At 41.3% G+C, this 21,918-nt stretch overlaps 1 protein-coding gene across 1 annotated transcript in view; it reads left to right on the top strand.

Moving 5' to 3' along the window:
- Positions 1 to 21,918, top strand: part of NRG3 (neuregulin 3) — a 221,736-nt gene that overhangs the window by 163,362 nt on the left and 36,456 nt on the right. Inside the window, exon 3 of the mRNA XM_058671601.1 lies at positions 19,018 to 19,120. Within this exon, the coding sequence (XP_058527584.1) occupies positions 19,018 to 19,120 (103 nt within the window). The remainder of the gene's footprint in view (positions 1 to 19,017; positions 19,121 to 21,918) is intronic.

Genomic DNA, 21,918 nt, shown 5'->3' with positions numbered 1-21,918 from the left:
CCACCCATTGGAAGCAGCAGTCCTGCAAGGTATTTCTGGAGGTTCCCCCCCTAAACCCACTCCCGGGCTTAGCAATCTGGGCAGGAGCATACAGCTGCTCCATTGTTGGGAACAGGCATGATAGGGGAACTTGGGAAATTTACCTGGTAGGCTGCAACTCCTGCTGGTGAGCATGAGAGCTGGGACTGGGAGTGGTTCATGCTGGGCCAGTCCACAGCACACAGTGGTCCAAATGAGAGCCAGGATGGGGTGCTAGCCAGGTCCAGTTGGATTGCAACACCCACCAGTTCACATGACGGCTGGTGCTGGGAGTGGGCCAGGCTGGGCTAAGCTGCTATACTTGCTGCTGAGGGCTGATACTGAAGGCAGGCCATCTCAGGTTGGGCTGTAGCACCCTCTGGCATGTGCAAAAGTCATCCCTCCCTGCACCCACGTGGGAGACCCAGAAGAGGTTCCTGGTTCCCGGCTTTGGATCAGCGCGCACCGGCCGTTGCGGCTCACTTGGGGAGTGAATCATCGGATGGAAGATCTTCCTCTCTGTCTCTCCTCCTCTCTGTATATCTGACTTTGTAATGAAATAAATAAATCTTTAAAAAAAAAAAGTCATTCCTCCCTTGTTAAACATGCCTTTATTTGCTCCTACTCCAATGTCTCCAAACTCCCCTCCAGGGCAATCTACAGCCCCCATCCTTGGAGCCAGGGTGGCATGTCCCAGTCCAGCGTTCCCTGCCTTCCCCTCATATCCGGAAAAAAAAAAGAATAAACAACTATACTGGCATAATGGTATAGTTAACACAAATTTGTATTAACCGTGGCCGGAATGGCTGCCAGCTACTGGCTGGTTTTTTTTTCTTCTCCCCAGCAGTGTAACGCTTCCCTAGGAACAAGACAGCCTAAAACCTGGGCAGTTTCCTGTAGCTGGGGCTACATTTTTCATGTTATTTTAGTTGACACCTAAGTTATCCATACTGCTTCCAGGATATCATGAAGTTTTGATATATGTTTGCCCTGTATATATTCAGTTCCAGGTAAGGAAATCTATGCATTCAAAAATTTATATTATTCCTTCTTGGGGGAAAACTTTCAGAATCTTGCAGTTTGTAAAAAAAAATCATATGTGAAGAAAATTCAGCAACCAGCACTCAGCCAATTCATATATGAACATCACTTACTCCCTCTTCCTTTGTATCTCCAGTGAAAGGAATCATTGAAGTTTTAAAGAATGAGGCTAAGTCAAGGTCAAACAACATTGCGGATGTTTAGAATTCTACTGAAGTTTTAAGTGAGATGTCTGTTGAAGAATGATAAAATGGCCTGGAAATGGCAGCTACTTTTGAAGTTCTTTGGTTCAGAGACATGGAAATATCTTCTAATCTATAGACTTCAGTGCAAGCAAAAAGGTTTTTCAACATTCATGCCCTTGTAAATTTACTATTTTGTTGTATATAGATGGTATGGGCACTTGCTGTGCATGAGCACATATCAGCAGTCTGATGGATAACGGAATTAAAGGATGAGTTTATTTTGGTACCAAAGTTCTTGAGATCCATTCATAGTGTTTTCATAATATGAATTTTCCATGGACTTGTATAGGTGATTTCAAAACATTTTGTGGGCCCGGCAGCGTGGCCTAGTGGCTAAAGTTATTGCCTTGAACGCTCCCGGGATCCCATATGGGTGCCGGTTCTAATCCCGGCAGCTCCACTTCCCATCCAGCTCCCTGCTTGTGGCCTGGGAAAGCAGTCGAGGATGGCCCAAAGCTTTGGGACCCTGCACCCGTGTGAGAGACCTGGAGGAGGTTCCTGGCTCCTGGCTTCGGATCGGCACAGCACCAGCCGTTGTGGCCACTTGGGGAGTGAATCATTGGACAGAAGATATTTCTGTCTCTCCTCCTCTCTGTATATCTGACTTTGTAATAAAAATAAATACATCTTTTAAAAAAAGAATAAATAAAGTGGGAAGATTTAAAAAAAAACATTTTGCACCAAAATACATTTTTTACTCCATTTTCTGTAAGCTTTTTTGGAACCTCCACCAGTAACCAGGCCATGTAACTGCATAATTTAGCTTTTCCTTTGAAATCATTTTCATGATTTTTTTTATTCTGCATCACTGTCATCTTGTTGGGTCATATACTGGGTGGGTTCAATGCTTTCTGAAAACATGTCGTGAGGTTATGATATTGTGCTGATGTGGCAGAGCCATTAAAACCATCTGAACTTGCCAGATATTGAAGGGATTCCAATCCATTCTTGTGATGCCTGTAGGGCTGCGACTAGTTCTCTGACGCGACTCCTCCTTTTCTACAGCATCTTGTGACACCAGACCAATTCTGTGCACTGTTAGCAGATAAATTTCTCATTTGTGAAGGGGTTATAAGTTCTGTGTGCCAAGGTCCTGTCAGGAATGTGGGTCTTTCACTCAGTGTGATGAACACATGGTTTAGATCCACCTACAAGGGCAGAGCTCACACAGGTCTGCAAAGAGTGCACATTCTGAATGAGTTGACCATAGATAAATGTGATTTCACTTAGTACTTCACATACTGGGGAGATATGAATGACAAGTAGTCTGGACGTCACAATAGTGATCATATACATGCCATGGAGAGTAGCAGTTGCTACTAAATAACAACATTCATATGTCCCACAGCTGCCTTAAAATCAACTTGTGCCAACACCATTTCTCTTGGTAAATGACACCACCCTCCTTCCATTTACTCGAACTGCAGTCACAGAAGTTATTTTTGACTCTCCTTTCTCACTCTCATCTCATTTGCAGTTTCCAAATCCAGTTGATTCAAGTGCTCTCAGGCAACCTTCAAAGTATTCACATTAGTTCACACCCTTTGTCATTCAAGTAGACAGGGAATGTCTTTTCCGAAATACAATTCCTATAATAGGTTATTGATGTTGACTCTAGACAATCTCTTTGAGCCATTCTCCACCAAATAATTAAAGTGGCAAGGTTACCTCCTACAACCCCCCCAAGTCATGTCTCTTGTGTGTCCAGTGTGTTGAGTTGGTTTGTTTCTTTAGCATAGCATGTTCTTTTTCCCACTGTGAGCTTTGTAGATATTATTCCCTATGTCTAGAACATGCTACTATTCTACCGACATTCTTCCAACTAGCCTTTCATCTTTCATCTTCTGGCAAATAGATGAGAGAGAGAGAGTAGTGAAAGATGAGCAAGTACTTGGATACCCTGTGACCCGTAGAAGACCCAGACAAAGCTTCATTTCCTGGCTTTGGGCTGGTGCATACCCAGCTGTTACAGCCATTGGTGGAATTAACCATTAGACAGAAAATTCTTTCATCCTTCTTTCTGTCTCTTCCTTTCAATTGAATGACTACATCTTTAAAAAATCCAGTTTGGCAAATCATAGATCATTTCCTCCTTCTGGTTTTGTAATGAAGAGTTTAAGTATTGTCAATGTCTTTATTTGAACTCAGAGCATCTTGGAAGGTAGGATTAAGCCTCATGAAATCACTGCTCTTCAGGTTGGTGGATCCAAGTTGTCTGTGACGTCACATACACCCCAGGTTTTAGAGAGAGAAATTTTGGCTTTGAGTGATCCCGGAAATTCGTATGAATGGTTTCTCTGTGTGTTTAGAACAAAAATCTTCCGTAAGCATAAGATTACAGGAGGCTGAATGTGTTCCTTATACCATCAGAGCAAAGAGGGAAGAGAAGTATTCTTTTCTAAAGTGATTACCCATTACCTGTCAGAAAAAAAATATGTTGGGAACATGGTATCCATCATTTGTGTGCTCAAAAAGCCCTACACACAAGACCTAAGCCTCGTTGTTTTATAGAGCCCTGAAATTAGTGAAAAGAAAACACTGACTCAAAATTGGTGTGACACAGGGAGGGTAGTGTAGACGAGACAAGTCCAGAGGTGTCTGATCCAAAGAGAGAATATCTAGAATGGCACAGTGCACCAGCTGGCATTGGGGGGTGGTACCTGGCAAAGGCAGATTTAGTGTAGCCAAGGAATTAACATTATTCTCATGATTACTTCAGTGATTACTTTAATAATTTACCTTCCCCCCAAAATGGAGACACTGTTCCAATTCTTATTTTCCAACTAATGACATAGTTATTTTTAACTCATTGAAGTGTTTTGTGTATATTCTGGATATCCGGAGATTTTGCATATAAAATGTCAAGTAGTCACTATGTAGCCTTTGGTCACTTTGTGGCAGCTACTCAGTTCTGCTATCGTAGCACGAAACCAGCCAGAGTTGACACGTTAATGAGGAGGAATGACCGCTGTTCCAGTGAAACCTGATTTGCAGAATCAGCTGTGTTTGGCCAAGTGTCGGGACTTTGCTACCTCTGAGCGGTCCGGTGCGTGCGTGCCCTGCTGTGCTCCCACTCACTCTTGCCTCACACTCATTCTGTGCATGTGCATGTCCTGGCTGCTTACCCTGCAGAGTGCACTAGCCGGGAGGATGTCTTATATCACTATATTGCAAGACTCTTGTTTCAAGGGACAAATATGAATTGTCAAAAGAAGAACTGATGCTTTAGAATCATCAACAAATGTATGCGTCTGGAGGAAATTTCCAGCATTATAAAATGCAATGTTTTTCCCTAGAAATGATGAGAATGGCACTTCTGTCACACAAAGCATGCATATCTGCTTAGGCATAGACGTTTTGCTGAAAATCAGAATTATAATATTCTCCTCTACCAATCCTGTAAGATCCTCGAATGATACTTGTTGGGGTAGTGGGAGTGGGAAGGCCAAAATAAATTCTGCCTTGGCAACTGTCTTACTGTTGTCATTCTTTCCTAAAATGCTGTTTCTCCAGCTACTCTTTCTTAACCAGGCTGTCACGTCCATGTCCGGGGGGATGCTAATACCGTTTTACCTTTCATAAAGCAAATATTAAAACAATCTCACGAATGAGCTTTCTTTTTCCAAAATGTTACATATGTGAACAGTGCTCAGGGGCTGGTTTGCTTGGGCAGATTGTATCCCAACTGTGAACCATTTGTTCTCAAACACCTCACAATTGTTCTTTCTTTACAAGTTTGTCTTTATTGGGAACTCTGCCCTTTTTACCTCTCCTAAGTGACCAACTCATATTTGACTTCACCAAAAATGAATCTTGGTCGTGAATGAGGTCAAGGGAGATGCTGTTGTATTTCAGTTCATATAAATCCCCTGCTTCTGACAGACTTAACTGTGGCGGCAGCAAGCATTTCAGTATTTATGCATATTTCTTCCATGGAGAGATGAACTTCCCTGTGATTTTAGATTCGTCAATATTGGTGGATTCATTCTGTGGGCTTTTTCCCAAGCTAATAACATATGTGGATAGGAAGTGATATTGAGAGGGAGAAAAGAGAATAAAGCTTGTCTTTTTATTCCTTCAGCACTGTCCTTAGCACCTGCATGCCTGAGTTTCTTTCAAACGTCTTCATTTGTAACAACTTCCTGCTAGCATTCTGGCGATATTTGTGATGTAAAATTGATAACAACATCGCAAGCCAACTGTGACTTGCAACAGTAGCAGATTTTGAAGAGAAGTGTTTAATTAACAGAAATTAGAAGCAAGGCCTCCCAGTTAACAGTAAACACCAGGGACATGGAGAATGCCAAGGTGATCTCAGTCTGCTGCGACTTGGCTCTCTAGATCTGAACAAGCCGGATGATAGAGTGGGGTATCTCTGTATTGCGTCTCCTCTCATGAGAGGAAGCTGGTTTTGTCTGTTGTGCACAAACCTAGAAATACACAATCTTCATTTCGCAGTTGCCTTCGTTGTGCCAGCCAGTTCAGAGTTTAATCTGAGTGCTTCTGCTGCGTTGTACATTTTCTCAGAATTTCCACCCGCCCCACCCCCTAGAGAATCAGAGTTAGAGAGTCAGCAAAACTTATAGGAGAACTTTCAGATAAAAGTAAAGGTGAGTTTCCTCAGGAGTGATAACAACACAGTGTGGTAATTGATGCAATTGAGGTTATCTGGAAATGAATACCAGGAAAACACCACCCAACGGAGTTAAGGGGAATGGGTGATAAGGGCAAGTTTCCTTTTTCCAGAACCCTTATCTAATGAGCTGCTAGCTTGAGAATAGGATGAAAGAGAAAGGTGAAGGCTTTCAAACAGAAGTAACAACTGTGGGTCTCCTAGAGGTGAGTGGCAGCTAGAGACCCCAGGGCAAGCAGTGAACACAGAGACTGGGAGGCAGTGGTTAGGAGAAAATATCCCAGGTGAATATGGTCCAGGCCGTGAATGACGAGTACCCTGCACTTGGCACTTCCACTGCTGAGTTCTCGCCCTCCTCCTGTGATTGCAATGCCATCCAATGGTTGCTCAGAGTAAAACTTTAGGAGCCCACCCTGATCCAATTCCCCTCATCCCATACCTCTACTATCCCCAGGTTAGCAATCTTTCATGTATATATTCATCCCTCTTTTATTTGATAAAAGTGAACGTAGGTTTTAGATACTTGCCCTTTAGTGATTTTGATGGAATACATGTTCATGGAGGAAGTAATGAAGCGAGACGTAGTTGAACTTTGCAAGGAGACACAGCTGGGTGGGTTTTCTGGTTATACCTTTGACCTTCACTCCGTACAACCTTGTGAAAGTCTTGGGAGCTCTCAAGCCTGAGACTGGACTGGACTGGAGGAATTGAACTGTGTGCCCCTCAGAGTGCCTGCCACGGGACCCGTAAATATTTAAATAGTGGAAGTTGCTGTCTCCTCATTTTCTTTTTCCTCTTCTTCTTCTTCTTTTTAAATGATTTATTTATTTGAAAGAGTTTACGCAGAGAGAGGGAGGACAGAAAAAGAGCTTCTGCCTGCTGGTTCACTCCCCAGATGGCTGCAGTGGTCAGAGCGAGATAGTTAAAAGGTAGGAACCAGCAGCTTCTTTTGAATTTCCCAAATGAGTACAAGCACTTGAGCCATCCTCTGCTGCTTTGCTTTCCTAAGCACATTAGCAGGAAGCTAGACCAGAACTCGAACCATCATCAATATGGATACAGGTGTTGCAGGTGGAAGCTTTATTCACATTACCACCTCCTGGCCCCTGCCTCCTCACTTTCAATCCTGGTTTCCATGTGTCTCTTAATAATTATCTTACAGCATTTTTTTAAAGTATGTACTTATTTATTTAAAGGCAACGCAACAGAGACAGATAAGGTGAAACAGAAATTTGAAACACCTTCTCTGCTGGCTCATACTCCAGATGACCATGATGGGCAGTGGTAGGCAAGGCTATGACTGGGAGCCAAGAACTTTGTTCAGGTTTCACACATAGGTGACAGGGCTCCTGGTAATTCAGCCATTTCTCATTCATCTCAATGAGGCAACTGTGACAGTCCAGATAAGAGAAAATGGCGGGGCCCGGCGGCTTGGCCCAGCGGCTAAAGTCCTCGCCTTGAAAGTCCCGGGATCCCATATGGGTGCTGGTTCTAATCCCGGCAGCTCCACTTCCCATCCAGCTCCCTGCTAGTGGCCTGGGAAAGCAGTCGAGGACGGCCCAATGCATTGGGACACTGCACCCGCGTGGGAGACCTGGAAGAGGTTCCAGGTTCCTGGCATCGGATCGGATTGGCGCGCATCGGCCGTTGCGGCTCACTTGGGGAGTGAATCATCAGATGGAAGATCTTCCTCTCTGTCTCTCCTCCTCTGTGTATATCTGGCTGTAATAAAATGAATAAATCTTTAAAAAAAAAAAAAGGAGAGAGAAAATGGCGACAGCAAGGCTGGGTCTTCTGAAACACTTCTGGGACATGTCCATAACCTGACCTTTGCCATAACCTTGGGTTCTTGGAAAGTTCCAAAAGAGAAGTGAGAGTGCTTATCTCATTCTAGGATGAGATCCGGCTTTTCTTTTACAGTAAGCTGACTGACCCAAATTATTTTCTGGAAATAAGATTGGAAGGTCTTGTTTGCCTGGTTCTGTTGTTCACTGCTAGCTGGGATGTGACTCTTACTGATTGGCGGTTTAAAGTGCATGATGCTTAAACTGGACATCTGTGTTCCATACCACTACAGTCATTGGTATTGTGTATTAATGTGAGCTTGGTTGACTGATGGATTTGCATCATGTAGCAGTGTTCTCTTAGTTGATTCGATGAGCATTGCTTAAGAGCCCCTGAACATGGCTGATCATGGCTGATCACGTGTGAAGGAATGGGACAGTCCACCAGTTGGTGCCAGCTGGTGAATAGACTCCCGATCCTCCAGAGTCCGACACCTACTTATTTCTGGGATAGATTTGGTCAACTTGAAGTATCAAACAATCAAATATGTTTACATAAACATGAATCAGACATTGGGTATAATTTGAATAGTCTCCCTGCAGGCCATTTGTGTCCTAAAAGTAACTTGAGTTGAAATACTTTCATTGGTTCTATCTTCTGTATTCACACAAGTTTAACTCATGAATGTTAGCTGTTTTCGCCATGAACCCGACACCAGACACAGCAAGTGAGCCACAGGAGAGGTCCTTTACTCTGGTGAGGGAGGTAGCTGCAGGGCAGAGAGAAAGCAGGAGCAAAGAGAAAACAAAGGGGGAAAACACCTTTACAGCCTAGCGGTGGGTGTGGGGATTGTAGGGCCAGGAATTGACAGATGCGGCTCTAGGTGTGAACCAGGGATACATGCCACAGGGGATTGGTGGAACAGGGTGTCATGTGTGGGGCTCATAAAGTGCAGGGATTGGCAGAGAGTACAGTTTGAACTAAAGGTCAGGCAAAGCTTACTTAGGCAAGTGGGCTTTAAGGGGACCAAGACTTAGGGGAATCTGTAGTAGTGCTGAGTAAGCAGTTATTCAAGGTATTTAAGGTGGCACTGGGTCCAGGACGGCGGGGTCAGGGATCAGTCTTCTGGCCACCCTTGTAGCTGCTCCTTACAAGGAATGTGTCTAAAAACAAAGAAAGTTGAATAAGCTTTTTTAAAGCTAGACCGAGATGTCACTTACTTTTGTTCTTCCCATAAATTCAAATCAAATATGTCAACAACTCTCCTAATATTGTGGTTTCTGTACCACCAGTAGATCTATTTTGATACAATGTGCTTTGTAGTTATGATCATTTATTTGTGGGAGAAATACAACTTGTCAATCCCGTGCATGTCAGGCATACCAGTGAGAAGACCCAAGGCTTTTCATTTTTTCATAATGTGTCTTATTGCATTCGCTTATCTATAGTCTGCCAGAGCAGTAATGTTGGGGAAAGAAGAGAAAGAGATAAAGGGATTTTTATAAAGAAGGTCATTTTTTTTTTGGTGGGGAGGACAAGGAAAGAAAATGAAAATACTGATTGAAAATAAATATGTTTATGAATTTATATTGTCTCTGTTAAATATTACCCAATGGATAATGTACATTTGAGACAATTTACATGGAAATAAGCTAAAAGAAAATTTTCAACAGCAGTATTTCATTATGAGGTAGTTCTTTTACATTGGCAAAATATTTTAAGACGTGTCCATCCTTATTCAACTGCAATGGGAAATAGAATTAGCTGTATCCTCAGCAAGTATTATCTTCCTTTTTCATTTCATAATACATCTAACATGTACTCATTTTGTACAACTCTAACGTCAGGTCAGTAAGGGACATGACATCCAGCTCCTGAACACTCTCTGTGGATGTCAGGGAAAGACACAGCGTGGTAGGAAAAAAACACAAAATGAAGAGGAGGAATTGGAGAACTTTGTTTTGAGCTGTTATGGGTTAGTAGCTGTTTTAGCCCACTAGGGCTCTCTCATAACAAAGTCCCACAAATGGGCAGCTTCTACGTGGCATTGTGTTCTTATAATGCTGAGAACTGGAGTCCAAGCTGTCAGCAGGTGGGTTCCTTCTGCAAAGGAGGGTCTGCTCCTTACCTCCCTCCGACTTGTGCTGATTTCCTGGTGTTGTGTGTTGGGTGCATTTCCCTGAAATCTGCCTTCATCTTTCCTGCTTGTGCATAAGTGTGTGTACCAATGCACACATGTATCCACCTATATAACTCTACCTGCCTCTCTGATTTTTGTGTCTAAATGTCCCTTTTGGATAAGGATGCAATGATACTGAGTAAGTGTCTGGGCCCTTCATCTTAATTCCAGCATCTGCAAACACCCTATGGTAGTCCAATTTACTACCTACCTATAATACAGTATCTTAAACTGAGCAATTTATGAACAGCAGAAACTTATTCATCATGGCTCAGGAGGCTGGAAATTCCTAGATCAAGTGGCCAGTGGGCTGTATATCTAGTAAAGGTTCAGTCTGTGGGGTAGCATAAGCCTTCTCACTACATCCTCACATGGTAGAAGGGTCAGGCAAATGTCTTCAAGCCTCTTTAGCAAAAGTCCTAATTGCATTCATGGGAATAGCACCATACTGACATCTTCACTTCCCAACCTCTTAATGCTTTTCTACTGAGCCAGATTTTACCATATGCATTTCAAGGGGGTACCAATGAACCGGCCACAACCTACTCTAGACCCATTCCATGCCATATTCTTATGTACCAAGATCAATGCCTGAAGAACTTTAGCATGCAGTGATCCAATCAGTCACACTGGGAACTTCTGCAGGAAGGCAAGGGGAGAGGGCACCCAGGTGGAAGTAACATGGGACTGATGACAGTGTGCTTAAGTGCTATTCTAGAACCTAGGGTTCTGGAACTTGGGTTCACGTCCTGCTCATGATCTTCCCTTAATCGGTCACTAACAGGAAACCACTGTGAGACCAAATTGGGCTTCATTCCATGTGGAGTCAATGGGTAGATGGTTATTAGTTGTTTGATCAGGGTCTGGCGTTTCTATAAAGTCTCTTAGAATGGAATCTAGCATTAGGATGTTAATTGTAGCAGTGATCTTTCAGTTGTAAGTGTTGTGATCTGGACTTTGGTCTAACACATATGCCTCTCCCTTGGTTAAGTTAATTAATCTTGAATAAGGCGCTACCTTGCAGTCATCAATTTGGAAACGGAACTGCAAGCTAAAGGAGATAAATCAGGGCTTGATAGGTTCCACATCAAAGTCATCAGGGATTAGGGCTCAAGGTCTGCAAGTCCTGGTCATCTCGGTTCCTCTGTGCTTGGAAGCTTCAATGTATCAAGTTCTGGAAACTGATTCTGTTCTCCTGGAATTATCACCACATCGGTTGCCAGGGCCCCACTCCACCAGTGTGTGCATGACCTCATTAATCTCATCAGTAAGATCCTCTGCATTTGCCTCCATGATCCTTTTTATCTCAATGAAATAATCCTTTAATGCATTTATCAGGTTGCTGAATGTTTTGTACATTTGTGCCTTCCAGTTTAGAAAAGTGGTAAACCTCAGTTTTTAACCTAAATATTATTTGCTTTCACTCCCTTTCCTTATCAAGGTTCGTTTGCAATTTCGTATAAGCTCCTAGTATTTTAATTTATCCCCAGAATTTACTGATTTTTAAGTACAAAATTCAGAAGGCCTTCTTTTATACAACTCATTAATACTGGAGTAAATCCACTGATATTTAATCCAGTTAAAATGAGGACAAAAGAGTCAGAGTCCAGTGATCAGGCAGACACTGACCCTCACAGATTATGCAGTTGAATTGATGGATAGAAATAAATGCTAGAATTAAGCAGAGATCAATGCTGGAGTGGAGACTAATTTCACAAATGATGGGTACATTAATGAATCTTGTTCTGTTATGATGACTTTCGATTTCCTATGTAGATTCTCAGCCACAGGTCCTCCGACAGTGAATATCGGGTAAGGAAAAGCCTCAACAGCGTGGTTAGGTTGACTTTGCTTTGTACGAACTGTCTGAGTAATCACACTTTCATATGGAGTGTACAGTTGCATAAAGGGAGAGGTGTTAATTACTGCACCTGACTTTAGTACATCTGTGTGTGTGTATGTGTATAATCCAACCTCACATTACTTGAAGACAGCAGACTTATCCAAATCACCTTGAGTTTATTGTGTGACTGCCATAATTAGAACAGTGCGAATGAATGGTATCAAGCAACAATAGAATTTTGGAACCCTGTATCAGAGCTGATATGGAAGCTGCTCTGAGAACATTTCCTTACCAGTGCAAGGGATATGGTCCCCATGGTTGTCCGGCCTCCATCCACAGTGTGGAGATTCCCAGAGGGGAGCAGTGTAATGGCACTGCCACTGTTTTATCTTCAGGCTTCACTGTTTAAAATGGGGACAAAAGAGTCAGAGTCCAACGATCAGGCAGACACTGACATTATTTTTCTATAGAATACAGCTTTAAATAGATGCGTAGGTAGATTTCTAGAATTCTAACAGTGGTCACAAGTTGTGTCATGCATCAGGATCTGAACCGTGGCTGTCTCACTAAGCAGACACCACCCATGTCGATGGATTTCGCAAGAGTTCTGTGTCTCCAGAAATAAGGAGCATATTTTCCTTCTGAAAGGAATGTGTGCAGGAGTCTGAGACTGAGCTCATACTGCAAGCAAGGTGGCTTGCATTACAAGCTCCAAGACAGTTGGACAGGAATTTCACATCCACTAGTTGAAAAACGCAATCACCAAGAATCAAAGTGCAATTCTTCATGAGTCAAAACAATGATGCCTTCCCTAGGGGAGGGCATTGGACCTGGTGTTTGAGATGCAAGAGGACCTGGTTAAGATGTTGGAATGCCTAAGTTAGATTTCCAGGTCTCGCTCCTGGCTTGAGTTTCCTGCTAAAGGAGCCTGAGGGAGTTTTGCTGACAGCTCAGGTAATGACCTTAGACAGTTGGGGAATGAACCAGCATGTGGGAATTCTCTCCTCTCACACTTCCTCTTTCCCTCCCTCCATCTTGAATAAAGTCCAGTCCTTTAATACAAATCTTAGAGCACAGACCAAGAGGCCCAAACTCAGCAAATCACTGATTTGCTAAGACTTGATTTGCTGCTTTTAAATAATATCAAGGCACTTTCTGAATGTGACACTGGTTTCAAAAGAACAGAGTCAATTATTTGGCATGTACTTTTCTGGGCATTATTCATGCCCACCTGTTTAATCTCCATATGAGTACCAGGCATGTGAAGACATTCATCCATTTATTAGTGAGGACGATCAATGAGAGAGAGAAAGCATGGCAGCACTGGGACTGAAATAAAGGTACACACAATACAGCCCACTGCAACACACACGCAATACAGTCTCACACACACTCATACACAGAAACACACACACACACACACACACACACACACACACACACACACTGCTCTCTGACTGATGTGGACCCAGGGAAAGGGGAAGTCTTTGGCTAAATGATCTATCAGAAAGACTTCCTACAGTGTTCTTATGTTAACTTCTTACAGTAAGTTTGCCTTGTCCAGTTTCATCCATTTATAATGTGCAATGTGTACATAGAAACACAGGTGAGTGGGGCTTGTTTATGACAGAAAAGGAATATACACAAGGGAGGAGCTGTGAAACAGGGAGGGTGTACTTTACTGATTCTTATTTAACCATAGATCATTCCTCGCACCCTTAAAAATGATGTCATTTTAAAAACAAAATGCAAGAACGTTGATACCGCACAGAATAACATTAATAGATGCCATTTATTAGATGGAATCAAATTAAGTTGACAATAATAGGTGAGGGTGGCATTGTACACAACATGTTAAATCTGTCTCTTGGGGTATTTGCATCCTGCCTCTGAGAGTTAGTTCGAGTTCCAGGTGCTCTGCCTCTGATCCAGCTTCCTGCTAATGCTCCTATGAACGTAACAGAAGGCGGTCCGTGTTCTTGGCCCCTACCATCTACATGGAAGGTCAGAATGACTCCAACCTTCAGCCTGGCTCACCCACTTTACCCCTTCTAATTCTACCCTCCTTGCTGCAACACATACACATCGCACGGGTGGGGAAAAGCACCTTCATGTCACATTCCCATGGAATCCTTCAGTGACCTCCTGGCGTGTTCACAAGACACTCATTGTCCACCATGTCCCCATTTCCTCCGGTTGCTTGGCTAAGCAGCTCATCTTTTAGAACTGTGGACTCTGTTGTTTTTCTCTTTTAACACAGGGATTTTGCTCATTGCTTTATCTTGATTTTGCTATCCTCTTTTCTATTCCCTAACTTGAATCTAAGCTTGTTCTGTATTTCTGTCCCTTGATACTGGCATATATTAACGGTCCATGTGCCTTTGAAGTATCCCACACCTCCTTGTTATAACTTTATTACCATCAGCATTTCGTATTTTCCTGGGATAATGTTTAAATCAAGGATATCTATCGTAGTGGGTTATTAGGTCATGATGGAAAGCCCTGTATTGTGTTTTTTCTTTTTTGGTTCCTTACCATCAAATATGGTGTCTAAACATAGTGGAAACCCAAAGGTATTGATTTTAAAGAATGGATGAACATTATGCCATTTGTTCCAATAGGATGCAAATTTAGAAGATATGTTCGCTTAATTTCTTCTAGATGCTCTTGGTTTATGGAAAATACGCCAATGATGTTACTCCTGGGATGTGTATGGTTAAGAGTCAGTAGTGTCACTGTTTGAAAACAGGCACAAGGGCGGCAGCACACAGGCCTGCACTGAAGGGTGGAACCGGAAGGGAGAGAAAGCCTGTGTCACACACTTAGCAAACCCGTATTGCCTTGTGGGAGGATCTAGAATATTTCCCTATGGCTTCTCCATAGCTTATGGTTATTTCTCTTATTTGTAACTCAGAGAAGCAACTTTAAATTTTTTTGGTAATGTTTTGTAATATCCTTCCTGGTAAAGCTCTCCTCTTAGGCAGCATCAAGAAAAATTTAGCATGTTTCCTCTCCTCGCCTGTAACTGTTCTTTGGAGGAAGTACTGATTGAGCAGGTTCTCTCTGTTAAGCATGACACTAGTCATATGTGGGAAATCAGATATGATTTATAATGTCCTTATACAACGACATTAGTATTTCCATTTCCTCGATTGAAAGCACAGGACCAAGAGGTTCAACATTTTGGCAAAGTCTTACCACTTAAAATGGCAAAATTGCAGCTGTGACTTAACTCCCTTTGATTCCATTTCTTTTTAAATTTTGAGTTGTATAATTGCTTGGAATGGCATTTCACTGGCTCATAAGCAAAACTCACTGGATTTTTTTCTTCCCTCATTTTATTAAGCTCCACTTGTCCTACATGACAATAAAAATAATGCACCTTTCATGGCAAGGTCTTGATAAATAATTAATGAACCAAATAAACTAAAATGTTTGAAAGCATAAGTACATTTCTCTTCTTGCATGCAATGTTTGATAGTTTTGTCCATTGTGCAAGTATATTTTATTTGTATAATATCTGAGACTCAAAGAACACAATTTACGTGGAGCAAGAGCTGGAATACATTGAATTACTTGGTATATATAATTGATATATATATAATGTACCAAAGAACTATTATTTATTATAATTCTACCATCAATATTAGTGTTTCTGTCAAATGAGGTCAGGTAATACATACTGAAGTCAGTCATGGTAAAACTGATCACAGTTTAAGTGATATCCAAAATGATGTTCTCGGGCTGTTGTGGTAAGCTGGTTCCAGGTTAGCACTCCAGGAGACAAACTCACTGACTTCGTGCCTGCACCCAGGTCTGTAAGTTCACGTACTGTCTGTGTTGTTTTAATGATCCAGTAATTGATGATGGATCCATCAACATTTACTCTTGATTTACACTCGGAATAGATTTTCTTGTTTTACATTTTTCCAGACTTCTTCTAACTAGGTTTAAATAAGAAGAAACATACCACATAGGTTTCACCTGACAGTCAATCAGTTTGATGGGTTTTATTTCTCTGTTTGAATGGATATTAGCATCTGTCAAAAAAGATTTTGTAAATCTGTTCATCAGGAAAACCAGGGTAGGGGTTCAATATCATAGACAAATGCTGTTTTTTTTATTACAGTCATCAACAGTTCACAACAGTTATGTGAAATTAAATGCTCAGGAGTTGGCAGAACTATTTATGTTTCCTAGTTCAACTGGAGCTTTTAATGAGCTTACAAATATGAGGGTAGAAAAATGACATTTTTTTTCAGATGACAGTATGCTCAAACAAGGTCTTGTTAACTACATTTTGTATCTCTTTAATTTGAATTGTTCCAAATTTAAAATGTAGACCCAGATTTAAAATGTAGACCCAGATTTTCTGCATTCCCATGACCACATAATGGCCATGTCTACTACTGTTTCCTGATAGGCAAGCCTACATAAAGATATGTAAAATGAGTGCAGAGCTTAAAAGGAGAGAGAATCAAGTAGAGTTCTGCTGAAACTTGTATTCTCTGTAGAACTGTCTTTAAGAAGAGAATACAGTGCAAAATCTCATAAGCGATAAGCTCTAGAATCCAGGCTCTGCAACATTGTGAATTTGTTGAATTTGGCATGCTTCTACAAAACAAATGATGAGACAATTCAAATGGCTGCATTGAAAGAGGAACTTTGCAAGTCAAGGGGCTCGTTTCACCTGGGTGCTTTCAAGGTCTTTGAGAAGCACCCCAGATGTCACAGTATAGAGATCCCAAAGTAGATTTTAAAAACAGGATACATAGTCCTCCATAGTTATATTCATATTTATGCCTGTGTGTACATGTATATGCCTATATGATTTTAATGTGTTTTTAAGTTCATAGTGTTGCTTGATAGAGAGGAGTTTATGGAAGCATAATTGCATTAGAAACTAAAAAAAGAAAGGTCTATTTCATATTTTGTAGATTCTTTGTATTTTCTCTATATTCCATGTCCCACCAACAGATTAATATTTTTATGACACCTTAAAAATGTGCCTATCCACCCATCAAACTAATATCTTAGTGGAGATAATAGATGTATCTATAACTCCCCAAAGTCTGTTCATTGCGATGGATATTGTGTTGTAGCAGGTTAAGTCATTGCTCAGCATACCAGCATTCCTTTTAGTATGCCTAGTTCCAGTCTTATAGGCCATGTTCTATCTGCAAATGCCCGCATCCCATATGGGCACCAGTTTGTGTCCTGGATGTTTTATTTCCCAGCCAGCCCCCTTCTTATGGCCTGGAGTTTCAGTAGAGTATGACCCAAAGCTTTGGGACCCTATACCCGTGTGTGAGACCCAGAAGAAGCTTCTGGCTCCTGGCTTTGGATTGGCTCTGCTCTGTTTTTCTTTTCCTTCTTTTTTTTTTTTTTTTTTTTTTTGGCCCTTTGGGGTGTGAACAAGTAGATGGATGATCTTTCTCTCTGTCTCTCCTACTCTCTGGAAATTTGCCTTTCCAACAAAAATAAATAACTCTTAAGAAAAAGTCTCCCATGCTCTGCTTCAGATCCAGCTTTCTGCCCTGGGAGGCAACAGATAAAGATCACCTGAATACTTGGCTCCCTGATATCCATGATGGAAACCAGGAAGAAGTTCCTGTCTCCTGGCTTCAGCCCTGTTTATCTTGTCAATTTCTGGCTATTGCAGACTTTGGAATGTAAATAAGTGGTTTTAAGATTTGCCTTTTTTTTAAGATTTATTTTCAATTTTGTTGGAAAGGCAGATTTTTAGAGAGAAGGAGAGATGGAGAAAGATTTTCTGTCCTCTGAGTCACGCTCCAAGTGGCTTTAACAACCAGAGATGAGCCAATCCAAAACTAGGACTTCAGAAGTTTCTCCTGTTCTCCCATGTTGGTGTGGGGTCCCAAGGCTCTGGGCTGATTTTCTAACTAAATTTCATTTAAATGAAGATTTGGACTTGGGTGGTCCAAGATGAATATCATGACATTAGCAAGAAAACTGTGCATGTTTTGTATTCACAATAAGCTTCCTGTACCAGTAATTCTCAAGGAGAAAGTGGGTGGAATCTGTCCTTAGACAGCTCTCAAGCATACTATAATATGGCTACAGAAATTTCAAAACCATGGTCCATGAGAAAGAGGTGCAATCGCGTACACACACACACACACGTGGGCAGGGGGCAGAGAAACATGAACAGATGCTGTTAATTTTGTATCTTTGTTATAGAGTAAGTTCCTTTACACTAGCTGATGTTTTTTTCTTATAACATGTATAGAAAATCTGAACATCTGGAGGATGTCATGTGAGATGACTGAGGACGCTCAGGATGTCGTGAAGAAAGTGGGAGGTGGGCTGAGAAGATGAAAGTGATCATGGGACTGTTACTGTCCATGTCTACTGAGGCCCATCTGCCAAACTGGGCAATCGTCTCTCCCAGTTCTAGACTGTTCAAGGTAGAAATGTGAAGAAGACTCTTCCTAGGATCCTTATGTGGTTATTTTGTTGAATAGATAAAAAAAAAAAAGGAGTGAGCTGACAGGAGAAGGAAGGAAGTGAGTGATCCTAACCAGAGAGCATGCTCTTGTGCTGGGATGCAGGAAGAAAGTTCTTAATGAGATGCAAGAACCGATTCATAAGAAAACATTTAGAAAAGGAGCAGGGAGGGCCAGTGCTGGTGGCTGAGAAGTGAAATGTTTGGTTTCAACTTAAGGTCATATTTTTGTGTGCGTGCGATGACAGTCTACAAGATACAACCTTGTCAAGTCACAAAGTGGGTTATATTCATGTGCATATTTATAACATTTTCTACGAATGAAGTTAGACACTGCAGTAGGAAAACCAAATCAAAATTAGTAAACATAGGGCAATTGGTATCACAAAAACTGAATTGTGAGGCACCACTCACTCAGGCGACTTGTGATTATTTATCCAGCTGATTGATTTGGGCCCGACCACAATTTCAAATCATATGTACCCAGTACATCCTAAAGTAACGTAATGTCTTCTGACAGTAAAATTTATAACCACAAGTGTCCTGAAATAATAGAATATCATTGTTGTAATATCTGTGTATGTGATACATATGTATGACTGCTTAATTGTGAAGAATCAAACGTAGTAACAAGTAACTTTATCTTCTTCAAATAAGTTGAATCCTAACAATTTCCTCATGTTCTCTCCTCTTCACAACAGGAGCAAAATCATTGGCCTTGAAAGACTCCTATTGAAGCACCCCCTGAGATTGTTACTGTTCTACCCGCTGTACCATCCATTCTAATTCTGTTTTTCAAATCCGCAGAGAGTGAAGATGTTTATCAACGGCAGGTGCTATCAATCTCATGCATCATCTTTGGAATTGTCATCGTGGGTATGTTCTGTGCTGCATTCTACTGCAAAAGCAAGTAAGACCATTTCTCTCGCGTTGACTTGTTAGAGGATGTGCTTTGTATTTTCTGTCTCTGATACAAGCAGAGGGAGCTTTCACAATAGGCCAACCTACCGTGCAAAGATGAGTTGGAATGATTTGTAGACTTTTGTGGTTGCACTCATACATGCTTTTTGCCTCTGTGTATCTGTGTGTGTGGTTTATCTTTGATGTACACAATAATTACTCCTCTTACTGATCAGGACACTCTGTGTTCTTCATATCAGTTAATAACTCACCTCTAAGAAGGGCTCAATGTGTGCCTGTCCCTAGGTCACTAAATCTTCTCAACAATTACTGTGCAGCTAAAGAGTATCAACCATTGCGTAGCGTTTCTGATTGTGTTGAAGCAGTGTTCATACAGTTTTATCCACTATTCCTACAGGTTTTACTAGATGTGAAAATGATGCCAAGCAAAATGTAGGTTAGTTCATCAGTTGCCATGCACATCTGAAAAATGCCCTCAAATTTCACTGGCCAACAATTACTGGACCTTTCATAGATGAAAATTCTTGCTTTTTGACTTACATTCACCTGTGAGGCGACATCACAAAGTTCATGGGAAAGATTTGGTATGAAAAAAAAAAAAAACACACGAATTCAGACATATTTGTACAAAAATAAACTTATCTTTTAGTTGAATTCTCCACAGTTTTTGAACTGCTGTGTATAATCCTGTGTGTGTTATTGTTGGTGCTTCCCAGATAAACCCTGAGGTATTTTATTTATGTAAATGATGTAACCTTCACTTAAAACAAGAAATGCAAATAAAAATATAGCACCTCCTTGTTTTCTAAGGCCTTAGGAAGTTGGCACAGATATTGCCCCTACAGCGTTCGGAGGAGCACTGTTTGTTAACACTCACCATTTTCCCCTCCAGGTCTTGGGGGCTGGATATCTACAATGTGAAGGTTGAGTACAGATGTCTAAGAGGGGTCACACCCAGCAGGAGGGGAGAAAGGTCTCCCCTAAAGATCTGTCTATAAAAAATAAATTGGTGATTTAACAATCAGCAAATTGCCATGAGAATGCGGTTAATCACTTATTTTTAGAATATAATTTGTAGTTGTGCCTCCTTTAAGTGAAAGACTAATTGGAGTAATTATAGGAAGGAGAACAGTTGCCTAACTAGAGGCTTCCTTCTTCAGGGTGTCCATCTCTGGACAGGAAAGTCACCCTGGGACCAACATCTCAGGGGCCTCAGTGAGGTGTCTAGATGGTTAATAATGACACACAGTGTAGACAAACACTGGGGGTGGGGTAGGGACTTGGAGAACCAAGTTGTCCACTTAAGACACATTTATTGAAAACACATAAATATAGAAATAATGCAAATTATAACAAAATACAAAACCTTTTCACATGGAGTCATAATTCTCATCATAGAATCAGAGTGTATTTCTTCCATTTAATATAATATCCAGGCATGCTTATTTATCTAGTTACTTATTTTTTTTTCCTGAGAAGATTGTAACATCTGTCACTAACCACCCAAAATCTGCGTGGCTGAGAATAATACAAGTTTTTTTTTTAATGGCACCCTAATATAGGTTTCTCTTGTGAATTCCTAGATTTCTATTTCCCATTTCCAAACCTTGCGAAAAACAGAGTGGATTGATTCTGCTCTCACGTCTCCTAACTTTCACGCACATGATGAAGTTGTATGACACGAAATATATATGTTTTCTATTTGGAAGTGCTCAGTCATTCCATAGTCTCAGGTCTGTCACTGATGTCCACATAAGTTTAGTTGAACTTCTGTCCAGCATGCTGGGATGTGCTGATTTGCCCAGACATTGGGCTTTCCCCAAAGCTCTTGTTATCTTGGTCATTTCTGCGTTGGTTGCAATAATCTTGGAGAAGTCACCACTTTCATATTTTCACTATTATTTCTTCCTTTGGCATGTTCTGACCTCACTGGATAAAATATTGAAATAAATAGAGCATCTGCTGAAAGCTTGAAGGTAGATAGCCTGATGAGGCAGACATGAGGAACACTTGCTTGAAATCAGATGATTTTGTGTCAGTTAATTGGGCCTATTGACTGTAAAAGACAGAGTAAAAGAATTCGAATAGGTATGTTCCTACAGAAAGAGCTAGAAATATTAATTGAACTTATTGGGTCTGGTTGGTAACATTTGGCATGGAAACTATAGAGCTTTTTAGGTTTTCTCTTTACTTTCAACTGATAAAATAAGGAGAATGGGGCTGACTATAAGATTTTTTGGTGGGTTTTGGAAATGCAAGACATGATTATGTCTTGATCCATTAGAATTGGAGAGGAGATATTACAGAAGATAGAGTATATATGCGTCATTATGACATCTGGGAAGAGAGAGGGTGAAAGAAAGAACAGGTGTAACTTGTAAAATGGAGTTATGGTGCAACCTACTCTGAGTGTAGGCAGCCACCCTCTGAAGTACGAGTTACTCAATCATGGTATAGCATGCAGATGACCTCTGATGGGAATTCTGATACTCTGCAGTGGAGATCTTAGTCTCTCAGGTGCCTGCAGCCAGATGTACAAAGTTAGCCTTCTCCATCCCAGGTTTCTTCTGACATTGTCCAGCTCCAATAACAGGTCAGGGCCAGGCCCTGAAGACCCAGACCTTTGTGTGAGCCTAGCAGGGCAAGATTACATTAGCCTCAGCACTATGTGGGTTTGCTAAGGCCAGTTCTGAAATGGCCTCACAGCCCAGCCTCTCCTCTGCTCACAGTTGCTTCATTCCCTGTCCTTCCCTTGCTCTGGTATTGCTCTGGTATTGCTCACAAGAG

The sequence above is a fragment of the Ochotona princeps genome, chromosome 13 (genome assembly GCF_030435755.1).
Source record: "Ochotona princeps isolate mOchPri1 chromosome 13, mOchPri1.hap1, whole genome shotgun sequence".
In the NCBI taxonomy this organism is placed as follows: domain Eukaryota; kingdom Metazoa; phylum Chordata; class Mammalia; order Lagomorpha; family Ochotonidae; genus Ochotona; species Ochotona princeps.
Note: the sequence above shows the minus strand (reverse complement) of the source record. Positions and strands in the feature narration are given on the sequence as shown.